The sequence below is a fragment of the Haematobia irritans genome, chromosome 4 (assembly GCF_050003625.1).
Source record: "Haematobia irritans isolate KBUSLIRL chromosome 4, ASM5000362v1, whole genome shotgun sequence".
NCBI classification, from domain to species: Eukaryota; Metazoa; Arthropoda; class Insecta; order Diptera; family Muscidae; genus Haematobia; species Haematobia irritans.
Window position 1 is genome coordinate 96191840 of NC_134400.1, and position 13137 is coordinate 96204976.

Here is a 13137-nt window from a genome sequence, read left to right on the forward strand (position 1 = left end):
TAGAAATAATTTTTTTTTTAGATTATTTTTGGCTCGAGTGGCAACCATGATTATGAACCGATATGGACCAATTTTTGTGTGATTGGGGATAACTATAGACCGATATGGACCAATTTTTGCATGGTTATTAGCGGCCTTATACTAACACCACGTTGCAAATTTCAACCGGATCGGATGAATTTTGCTCCTCCAAGAGGCTGTGGAGATCAAATCTGGGGAACGGTTTGTATGGGGGCTATATATAATTATGGACCGATATGGGCCAATTCTTGCGTGTTTGTTAGAGACCATATTCTAACACCATGTTCCAAATTTCAACCGGATCGGATGAATTTTGCTCCTCCAAGAGGCTCCGGAGGACAGATCTGGGGATCGAATTAATTTGGGCCTATATATAATTATGGACCGATATGGACTAATTCTTGCATGGTTGTTAGAGACCATATACTAACACCACGTAACAAATTTCAACCGAATCGGATGAATTTTGCTCATCCATGAGGGTTCGAAGTTCAAATCTGGGGATCGGTTTATATGGGGCTATATATAACTATGGACCGATGTGCACCAATTTTTACATGGTTGGTAGAGACCATATACCAAAACCATGTACCAAATTTTAGCCGGATCGGATGAAATTTGCTTCTCTTTGAGGCTCCACAAGCCAAATCTGGGGATCGGTTTATATGGGGGCTATATATAATTATGGACCGACGTGGACCAATTTTTGCATGGTTGTTAGAGACCATATACTAACACCATGTACCAAATTTCAGCCGGATCGGATGAAATTTTCTTCTCTTTGAGGCTCCGCAAAATAAATCTGGGGGTCCGTTTATATGGGGGCTATACATAAAAGTTGACCGATATGGCCCATTTGCAATACCATACGACCCACATCAGTAACAACTACTTGTGCCAAGGTTGAGGTCGATAGCTTGTTTCGTTCGGAAGTTAGCGTGATTTCAACAAACGGGCGGGCGGACATGCTTAGATCGACTCAGAATTTCACCACGACCCAGAATATATATATATACTTTATGGGGTCTTAGAGCAATATTTCGATGTTTTACAAACGGAATGACAAAGTTAATATACCCCTCATCCTATGGTGGAGGGTATAAAAATGACCTTGGGCTGAAGCCATTGAAGTTCCGAAAAGCGCAAGAGCTCACTGATACACAAAAATGGGACACTGGAAAAATTTACTTCCAGAGATGTTCTTCGTTTTTGCGAAACTTGCCAATTATCGAATTTGGGTTTCTCCGATAAGAAGCCATTCCAAATTGAAAAGTTTGTACAGAAACAAAAATATGTTATCGGGTTTACTTGTCATCGAGGTCAGCTGAAAATGTACACCTTCGATTGGTTACCAGAACTCAAGCGCCGCCGATGCAAATAGCGTTGGCTGCCGCAACTGCCGATGACCCTCGCCAAATAACTGGATGTCAATCCGATGGACTTTGGGTTATTTTGAAGAAAAAGTTTGGCACTAAAAAATCCCAAGTTGTCTATCATCTCAAGACGGCGCTTCACCGGGAATGGGCCAAAATACCGCAGAGCCACTTTCGTGCAGCATGTGATGCTTTGTTGGCCGTTATAAAACCATAATTCGTGCCCAGGTAACCAATTCGAACAAATCTGAACTGATTCCAAAATTTGATTCTATTTCCGACATGTTTTGCTCTTGAACAATAAAATTAAAATTAAAATGTATATGTATATTAGATTGCTTTACTTTATTGCATTACATATTAGACACACTGTACAATGCTGAACATCCTTTTCAAATCTTGCGAAAACTTTTGGAATTTATATGAAATTAAATTATTTCCACTTCCAAAAGTTGTGTGTTGGCACGTTGTTTGTAAGAAAGGAAAGGATCCTTACGTCTTAAAATTTTGACCGAATTCTATAATTAAAGTTTGATGCATTTAAAACATCATAACGCTATTTCAAAAAATGTGTTTTCCGGAAAGTTCGTAGTACTTCTGAGTAATCTGCATTCAAAATTGAAACTCAAATTTTGACAAAAAATTCAAAAAACTACAAATTAAAAGGTAAATAATATTTACCAGAGATTAAAGTAATTTTGGTAAAAACGATTGTGTAATGTAAAAATATGTCTATTTCCTACTAAAATCAAATTGTTTATTTGTAATTAAAAACTTAGTTTAATGCGCACTGTTTTGTTTACGATACTTTTTTTTAAATGTGGTATGCAAATGTTTTTTATACCATTTTTCATATTATATATGTTTTTCGGAGGAATCGGTAATTTTGTGCATTTAAGGGTTAAATCGCACAACAATCTAGTATATTAATAGAACTGCTTGATTGTATTGGTTGATATGAGCTACATGGCCCAGTGGATATTGTGTTGGCTTACAAACTGTCTTGTTCTCGGTTCGATTCTCCCTGCGGACGAAAGGTAAAATTAGAAAAAAAGAAAATCGAATAATTTCTTCTACATTGAAATTCAAAGTAGAAAAATACGAAAAAGCAACATTTTTTCCACCATATAATGGGGGTATATTAACTTTGCCATTCCGTTTGTAACACAACGAAATATTGCTCTAAGAACCCATAAACCCATATTCTGGGTCGTGGTGAAATTCTGAGTCGATCTAAGCATGTCCGTCCGTCCGTCCGTCCGTCCGTCCGTCCGTCCGTCCGTCTTTTGAAATCACGCTAACTTCCAAACGAAACAAGCTATCGACTTGAAACTTTGCACAAGTAGTTGTTATTGATGTAGGTCGGATGGTATTGCAAATGGGCCATATGGGTCCACTTTTACGTATAGCCCCCATATAAACGGACCCCCAAATTTGGCTTGCTGAGCCTCAAAGAGAAGCAAATTTTATCCGATCCGGCTGAAATTTGGCACATGGTGTTGGTATATGGTCTCTAACAACCATGCAAAAATTGGTCCACATCGGTCTATAATTATATATAGCCCCCATATAAGCCGTTCTCCAGATTTGACCTCCGGAGCCTCTTGGAGGAGCAAAATTCATCCGATCCGGCTGAAATTTGGTACATGGTGTTGGTATATGGTCTCTAACCACCATGCAAAAATTGGTCCACATCGGTCCATAATTAAATATAGCCCCCATATAAACCGATCCCCAAATTGGAATTGGTCCATATCGGTCCATAATTATATATAGCCCCCATATAAACCGTTCTCCAGATGTGACCTCCGGAGCCTCTTGGAGGAGCAAAATTCATCCGATCCGGTTCAAATTTGGACGCTAACAACCATACCAAAATTGGTCCAAATATGGTCCATTGTCAAAATTTTATTTCTATAGAAAATTTTGTTAAAATTTTATTTCTATAGAAAATTTTGTCAAAATTTTATTTCTATAGAAAATTTTGTCAAACTGAATTATATACGCATTTAATCGGTCTTTTTTAATTTAATATATACCACGTATGGACTTACTTATAATTTTGAAGACGGTGTTAGGAGGTTTTAAGATACCTTGCCATCGGCAAGCGTTACCGCAACCCAAGTAATTCGATTGTGGATGACAGTGTTTAGAAGAAATTTCTACGCATTCCATGGTGGAGGGTACATAAGCTTCGGCCTAGCCGAACTTACGGCCGTATATACTTGTTGATTATTAAATTGTTTTCATATCCTGTAAAATGTCAACGTTTATCCCAAAATATTTATAATTTTCTTCAAAATGAACTTCCTTACACACCCTCAAAAAAAAATCGCTTCTGTAACATATTCCCCAAACACATTTTGCTTCAAGCATATATATTTTCAAGATTTGTCCAAACAAAATATTGTTTGTTTTGTTCAAACATATTATTTTTTACCTTAGGCATACACTGGTAGAAAAAAATTTTAATGAAATTTTCCTTGTGTTTATATGGTTTTAAGGCGCCAATTGGTTACTTCCATTATTTTACTTGTAGCATACTCTCTAGGTCTCTCTTTCTAAACATAATCTTAAATATAAATATATGTTTGCATCCAAACGAAAAGTTATAATTATGTTATTACCCCCATTTTCAGGAAGCTCCTTTAGTGCTACGTTAGCTAACGAACTTTTAAACCGTACTATGGACATGTCTGTCATCTTGTCTATATATTCCATATGCCAGTTAGGAACTTAACTGCTAAAAATTTTTCAGTTAAAGTTAATCGGAGAGAAGATATTTCGATTTTACTTTCGTTAACTGGGAGTTAAAGTCTAACGGAGATACATGAAAATGGCCGTTAGTGTATATTTTTAGGGGTTGTTTTTTTTTTTAATTTTTCCACTTTCTACTGTAATTTTTCTGCAAAATAGGTTTATTTTATGGCTCCTGTCTGCAATTAAATGGATTGCAGAAAAACTATGCTGTTTACATTTTTCGATCAGAAATTCCAAAAAGATTTCTCACGTGTGAGTCAGAACAACTAACTTTTTGAGAGGTGTGAAGAACGTGTGCTGTGCGGTGAGACTCAGAACAGGCATGATTAATTTTAATTTATATGTCAGTAAGTACTTTTTTCATGAAAAGAAGTCAAAAATGTATTTGGGATTTTTTGAAGAATCTTAATTAAACTTGGGGATTTTTGGGGACGAAAGCATCTGAATTTGGGGAGAAGAGCCAGAAAAATACTGTCCATACTTATGTCTGCGTTTGTAAAACTGTTTAGTTAAAAGTTTCAACCAAAAGTTTTCTTCCTGATGGGTTCACTGTTTGTTTCAGTGTAGAGAATTTTATTGTCCATAAGAACTTCATCGGAAGTGAGAAGAATGGATAGAGGATCCCGAGTTGCATTTAAAAAGAATTGTTTGTGTAACAACTTCCAATTGCTTTCTAGTTGGGATATTAGGCTTCATCCGACTTGACTCACGTTTCTCACGTTTGTTTTGTGAAATGTATGCAAAACCGTCATCCGATTCATTATTTTAACTGACACTAAATCTTTGCCATGGGTTTGTGTGTATCTTTTTTATGTTAGCTCAAATTCACAAACATAAATTCGGTTTCCCAAATAAAGTGAGTCATTACTTTTGTTTTAATTTAAATTTCTAATTGCAACCAATTTCATTTTCCCATATAAAAAAGCATTCCAGCCTAAAGGGGTTGTTGGTGATGCTTTTTTGCTTTTTTCTTCCAACTATTGCTGATCGCTATATGCATGAGTAGGCTGCTGCATGCTGGGACCGTATTTCAACTCTGTGACTACATCATCTTCTCACTTGCAAATGCGGCTTCTACCACCAGACAAATGTTATCTAAATTGAATGTCTTACAGTCATACAACTAAGCGTTGTTGCGATCGACGACAAACCGTAATCGTCATAATCTCCTGAAACAAAAGTGAAAGCCACCTGTGTTATAGTTTTCGCATTTACCAAGGTAAAATGTGAGTTTTCTATTTGATAGGTTTTCCTTCGGCATGTTTTCATACCAACGGTTGCAACAGGCGTGCTTATCAGAAAGACTCTTGATTAGCATCTACATATAACATAAATTACACTATGCAGCAGAAAACGTCATCCATATATTCTAAAACTAATTACAGCCCTATCCATGGATTAGGTTTCGCATACCTTGGTATTTGTTTGTTTTCTTCCCTCCACACAGACGAAAAATACTGGGTTTCATATGTTTCGGTGTAAAAATTATCACCCTTATTCCTGAAGTCGCCCTCGCCGTCGCTTTTTGTCGCTTTACGTCAGTCGCCACTAATTGGTATTCCGTTCGTCGATATATTCTGCTATCGAAGAAAATCGGTATTCCTGGTGTCGCTTTTTGACGCCAACATCGTCGCTTTTTATCACCTTTAAATTTACCACACGGATGAAAAAGACTGTTTTTCATATGTTTGGCTATAAACATTATATGTTTGGAACACAAATTTTTAAACACAATATTTTTGAGTGCAAGCATATAATGTTCATAAACTAGCATAACATGTTTGGGACATATATGTTAATATGTTAGAACATATTATGTTTGGGACATAAAATGTTTTTAAATATAATATGCTTGGATGCAAACATATATTAATTTAGAAATAGCCTATAAACATATATGTGTTTAGTAGCGTGGAGCGCTATTTAACAGGGAGCGATATTGAATTAAGTTGGTGGTTGTTGCTTGTTATTACAAAATTAACATTTTATTTTTCCTTGGGCAATTGATCAGCTACTTCTGTGATCCTTACAAACTGTGTGGTCCGCTGTTCGAATCCCCGTCCGGCAAAAGGTAAAATTAAAATAAAAAAAATCATAAAATTGAATAATTTCTTCTACAATGTTTGTATTACAGAAAAAGGTGCTAAGAACTAAAAAATCTCGTGGAAGTGAGAAAGATGTCGGGGAATATACAATTGGGCAGAAACAAAATTTTGAGCATTCAGGTCGAAAACCTATGTTGTTAGCACCTATATTACCTGTTTATTTCCATAATTCATTATGATTGTAAATATATAAATAAATAAATAAAATTTTGAGCACAATATTGTTTGGGAGAATTTTTTTTTAAGCATATAATATTTTTGGGTGCAAAATGCTTCCAAACATATTATATGGTCACATAATAACATACTGTTTTTTTGGAAGACAACATTATTGAATTTGGATGCAAAAATACAAACATATATTGTTTAGACCAATATGCTTTCAAACATATTATATATTGGTAGAGATCAAACATATAAATGTTTGGGCAATACCCAAAAATGTATATGCTTGAAGCAAAATATGTTTGGGAGTATATGTTACAGAAGCGATTTTTTGTGAGAGTGCAGCGACGAGTTTAGTGTTTAATTTTTGAAGAAGTTTTTTAGACTTTATTAATCGAACAATTTAAAAATAAATGTAAAAAATGGAAATTGGTAAGAGGTAAAGTGACTAATCTTCAACAGTTACAAAAAAATGGGAAAAAAATCAGTATATAACATATAGCAGTTATGGTCATCACATTCAAATCATAGAAAAGCACACTGTACAATTAAAGTAAACGTGTTGATTTTCAATTCCATTTATTTTTAATAGCAATCCTTCAAGGCCAATGTATTTTATTTAGCACTAAACTTAGGTAACAATTGTGTCGAACTTTGAATGATCCTTGGACACATAATGTCAACGTCGTTCCAATTGTATATGCCGGATGTTGTTATTGTCCTAATGTAGATATCTAAATCATTTCCCGAGTCAAATTTATCATTTATTTTGATTTTCCAAGTCAACATTGGATTACAAACAAACAGCATTTTAAACGCAAATAATTAAAATTCAGTTTTGCACATCAGCTGATTGTTTTCTTTCACGATGATCCTTGTGCCATTGATCTCAGCGTCGTCGTCGTTGTAGTTTTGGAAGCTTTAACTCTCCTCGAATATATATCCACATTTTTTCTGCGTCAAATTAAATATTTTTTCTAGATTTTCCGACTTAGAATTGCGTCAGAAATAAAAATATTTTAAACCGAAAAAATTAAAATTCTTTTTTTGCACATCAGTTGATTGTTTTCTAGTGATATCGGCCTTTTATTACCGAGTATTGTAATTGATACGAAATAATCGTCGTCGTCGCCACTTCGCAGGAATACCAAATGAATGACGAGACGACTTAAAAGCGACGGCGAGAGCGAGGGCGACTTCAGGAATAAGGGTGTATATGTTTGGAATTCAAATTTTTGGTACATTATTATCCACACAAAGAAAATTTCATTAAAATTTTTTTCTACCACTGTATGCCCTAAGGTGAAACATAATATGTTTGAACAATACAAACAATATTTGATTTGGACCAATCCTAAAACTATATACGCTTGAAGCAAAATGTGTTTGGGGTATATGTTACATAAGCGACTTTTTGAGGGTGTACTTAGTTTTTCCGGTTTGGAAAATTAGAAAACGCGTGTTTACTGTTTAAATGTTACGATATGAATGAGATAGGAGTTGGTGAGGACTGTGGTGGTTGTTCTGTTGATGTCGATGAGTTGAATAATAAATTTATAGATGTACCCAGGGGAACGACTGATCACAATTTCTACAGCTTTCGCTCTTCGCCTACTTCCGGACCTATAGATAACGAATTTTGTTGACCAGACTGAAGTAGTAACATGTTTTACGATAGGTTAGGTTATGTGGCAGCCCGATGTATCACGCTCACTTAGACTATTCAGTCCATTGTGATACCACATTGGTGAACTTCTCTCGTATCACTGAGTGCTGCCCGATTCCATGTTAAGCTCAATGACAAGGTCCTCCTTTTTATAGCCGAGTCCGAACGGTGTTCCACATTGCAGTGAAACCATTTAGAGAAGCTTTGAAAACCTCAGAAGTGTCACCAGCATTACTGAGGTGGGATAATCCACCGCTGAAAAACTTTTTGGTGTTCGGTCGAAGCAGGAATCGAACCCACGACCTTGTGTATGCAAGATGGGCATGCTAACCATTGCACCACGGTGTTTTGCGTTGATACGGTCGAATGCTGGGGATTATGACGAGAAAGACCCAAGATTTGTAAGAATTATTCTGCCTTATATACTGCCATATATCACACATCTCTTCAATGAAATAGTCACCACTAGTACTTTCCTCCTACATGGAAACTTGCTAAGATTATACCACTGCCCAAAAGTTCGAAAGAGTTTCGTCCGATTGCAATTCTTTCTTATCTTTCAAATGTGTTTGAGAAGATACTGTAGCGCCAGATGTTCACATATTTTAATGAATATTCCCTGCTATACTTGACGGGTTTCAAAGATTTTGTCTTTGGTATTGATTCCGATCTTTGGCTCCAGGACAATATTTTTTTCAGTGTACCTTTAGATTAAATTAAACGATGGAATGTATTTTGCCCTCTGTATTCAAATATATCACAGAATCCTCAATATAATTGCTATTTTATTTTTCATTTAATTTTTCCAGGTGGAAACCAATTGTGATATGTATCGAGCCGTTATGGAAGAGGTAGCTCGATTTCTTGAACGCTATCAGAAGCAGAGACAACTTCAACAACAACAACAGCAGCAGCAACACCAAAAAGAAGAACAAAAACTGGCAGGCCAAAAGTTCAATAATATCGAACAGATATCACGTTCAAAAAGTCTATATCAAGTAAATGAATCTGGAGGTTCTGTAGAAAAATCCTCACTATTGGTTGATAATTCTTCTGGATCTACTTCATCATCCTATTTACGCGTTCGTAGTAGCACAAATCTTATAGACCTGAAACAATGTGGAGACAATGTTGCCAATAAATTGACAAATGCTAAGGGACGCCATAGTAAAGATGATCATAATTTTGACATGGGTCTAACACCATCGCAATCCTATAGTGCTTTCAAAGATTTTACCTGGTCAGTAAGAAAGGAATTTCTTTAAAAAGACAATGGTTTCTATGAATTTTCTTTCTTTTTCAGGAGACGCTCTCCCAAAAAATCCACCGACTCACGCTCACTGAATGGGCGAGAAGATGTCGATGAAAAATTAAATCAAGAAGCTTTCCGTCTTTTGCGTACCATACAGAATTTATTGAATACATCGCAGCAACAGTCAAATATAACCCATCAAAGTGTTCTATATCAACGTCATTCTATGGCGGCAAGTGGCAGCCGGATTTCCAAAGCCCTATCAACATGCTCAGTAGCCACTTTGCCAGGAGTGCCCATGCACAATTCAACAATTCTCACCAATAATTGTGGGGCATCTACAACATCGACGGATTCTTCAATAAGCTCACCTACAATTGCTGTCACGCCAAATACTCTTGCCCCTGCTGATATGCTCTTTTTACGTTCTACAAATATACGTGATTCGCGTTTATCTCTGCGAAGCTCAACCGATAGCTCAGTACATTCCGCGTCATCGAGCACTTCAACGGCCTCTTCGAAAGTGGAAACTGATGACGAGCCAATAACACAATTTCACTCGCAGCCCAATGTTTTGGGTCAACATAAGCCATCATCACATAATCATCATCACCATATAGCCGGTTCTAGTACAGAGGATGAGAGTGGTTTCAGCTCGATAAGTTCTTTTCCCGATGTTGGAGTTCCATTCAACTCAACTTTTCTCTCTGCGAAGGATAAGGATCGTACAACCAAGGGAAATGGGCCGACATCACAAAAGGCCTTCGATAATGACAAGGAACCATTATTACTGACGCCGGAAGGTCGTAATTCAACCTTGAAAGCCAATGTGGTTGGTATACCCTTAAATTCAATACAGGATATGTCACATCGTTGGGATTCACCCTCAAAGACGTATCACAATGCCAGCAGTAAATTTCAAAAATTTTCAGCTTTAGCGAATACGGAAGATACCAATACCGTTTTATGGGTCTAATTTAATCTCATTTTTTTAATTCGTTTTGTTTCTAATCGCAATTCGCAAATATTTGATTCTCTTGCAGAATTTCATTTTCGAATGTATATCGTAGTTTTTATGTAACCGTTTTTCTTTTTGTTTAGATTTGTGCCTATCTTGTGTATTTCTAAATATTTATATTTATTATCAATCGCATTTGTGTAAGAGCGATTTTTTGTATAAAATAATTATTTTCCTTTTTTTGTAAAAAAGAAAAGAAGCATTTACTAGATTTTTTAATGAAAAAAAAATCGTTGATAATCATTTATTTTAGGTTTCATTCATTGTATGTATAATCTATTTTTATTTTTTTTTTTCTCAAATTGAAACGAAAAATATTAAATTTAGATTTATTAAATGTTAAATATATTGATGTTTTATTACTCCTTTTTTTCTTTTTTAAAAATTACCGATTTTGGGATGAGAAGAACTCATATACTACTTGACCAAAATGACCAATAAAAGCTTTAAAAAAGCTTGGTGTTCTATAAGAAACAAGCAAAAAACTTGGGAGAAGTATATAAAAAAGGTATTACGACAGTTCAGAATGTAGGTGCCTTTTCCGAAAAAATTGGTCACAATTTGGTATTTTTTTTAAACAAATTGTCGAATCTACAACTTTTAATCTAAATCACATAGGTAAAATACATAGATAGAATTTCGTAGGGAATGCAGTTAAAAAAATACAACAAGGATACGCCCAAACACGGACCTTCTAGGTCAAAATACCGAACCTCAAAAAATAAATTTTGGGCCCCATATCTCTCCAACTATAAAATATATGTTATTCGCACCCACCCAGAAAAAAGTGCCTTCGGAACTAAAGGAAAAAATTTTCATCAATTTAGTTTAGCCATTTTATTTCCATTAAGTTAAATTCTTGTTTAAAATAATAAAATTTACTTGCTTCAGTAAAAAAGATCCTAAACTGAAAGCAGTTAGGAATAGTTCATTAACTAGAATAAGGCATGGAATTTTACTAATACTGTTTTCTTCGCTGGGTATAAGAATTTACTACTGAACAAGAAAATTTTATTCACAAAGCATTCGTAAAAATAAACAAAATCTGGGGCCAAATCACCGCATTCGTCATCGAGTTCTGCTTCGTATAGAGAAACATTTCGATCGTATTAAATTTTTGGATCACCGCATTCGATCGTCATTTATTTTGTGTACTACTTTTTTTACATTGCTGTAAACATATGGCAATAAGAAATTGAAAGAGAGTAGAATTTCAAAATAATGTTTTGTTATGAAATTATGTTATTTCTGAGATATTTATATTGTTTTTGTATGTTAAAATATATGTGTAAAAATATATTATGAATCCAAGTGTTTTTTTTTTCCTCGTTTTCGGATTCAGACGATGAGTACAAAGTGGCATTAATAAGGAAAAATATTCGTGACAAAAGCAGTCCTTTAGCATTGCCTGAAGTAGAGTAAGAGTAAATTGTGTTTTTAACATCCATAGATTTAAAAGGCGTTTTCATATGTCAAAAGAAGCTTTTAAATATGTTTCTTGAAAAAATAAGTTTTTTTGAAGCGGCTACTGAGCATTCCTTTCTTTGATCCGATTCCCTAAATGCAAGTAATATTATATTTTTTTTTTTGTATTTTGCCAAAATGGAATAATAATTACATTTTCACCAACTTTTTTCTTTTTGTTTACCTTTTTTCTGCTCAAAAATCACTAAATACTTCGTTTTCGATAGCATGCTACCTATCGTGTTAAACTTCGAGTAGAAACAATTCGATAACGACTGCGGTGATCCGCGTAAACTACATTACGATGACGAAGTACTCGATTTCGACTGCGGTGATTTGGCCCCTGAACTAAAACTAAGTTTCCTCAAATTTAGTAAAATTTCTTATAAAATGATAATTCTGACTTCCTTTATATACGCATAACACTTGGCATAGAAAAATATTTTAGTTCCTTCGTACTAAGAAGTATTAAATCTTTTTAAAACTTAAGGAGACACACTTGTTAGAATATAGGAAATTTTCCTATATTTCTTTTATCTACCTGTAATCGATACCTGTCATCGATGTAATTTTTATACCCTCCACCATAGGATGGGGGGTATATTAACTTTGTCATTACGTTTGTAACACATCGAAATATTGCTCTAAGGCCCCATAATTATTATGTTAGGTCGGATGGTATTGAAAATGGGCCATATCGGTCCACTTTTACGTATAGCTCCCATATAAATGGATCCTCAGATTTGGCTTGCGGTGCCTCTAAGAGAAGCATAAATAGTTCATCCGATCCGGCTGAAATTTGGTATATGGTGTTGGTATATGGTCTCTAACAACCACGCAAAAATTGGTCCACATCCGTCCATAATTATATATAGCCCCCATATAAACCGATTCCCAGATTTGGCTTGCGGCGCCTCAACGAGAAGCACATTTCATCCGATCCTGCAGAAATTGGTCCACATCGGTCCATAATTATATATAGCCCCCATATAAACCGATCCCCAGATTTGGCTTGCGGAACCTGAAAGAGAAGCAAATTTCATCCGATCCGGCAGAAATTTGGTATCTGGTTTTAGTATATGGTCTCTAACAACCATGCAAAAATTGGTCCACATAGGTCCATAATTATATATAGCCCCCATATAAACCGATCCCCAGATTTGGCTTGCGGAGCCTCAAAGAGAAGCAAATTTCATCCGGTTTATATGGGGGCTATAATTATATATAGTAATTCGATTGTGGATGGCAGTGTTTAGAAGAAGTTTCTATGCAATCCATGGTAGAGGGTACATAAGCTTCGGCCTGCCCGAACT

At 35.4% G+C, this 13137-nt stretch overlaps 1 protein-coding gene across 1 annotated transcript in view; it reads left to right on the forward strand.

The window, feature by feature from the left end:
• Positions 1-10704, forward strand: part of LOC142233848 (uncharacterized) — a 220969-nt gene extending 210265 nt beyond the window's left edge. The window contains exons 3-4 of the mRNA XM_075304915.1: positions 8900-9330; positions 9394-10704. Coding sequence (XP_075161030.1) covers positions 8900-9330; positions 9394-10318 — 1356 coding nt within the window. The 3' untranslated portion in view covers positions 10319-10704. The remainder of the gene's footprint in view (positions 1-8899; positions 9331-9393) is intronic.
• Positions 10705-13137: the final 2433 nt, after the last annotated feature.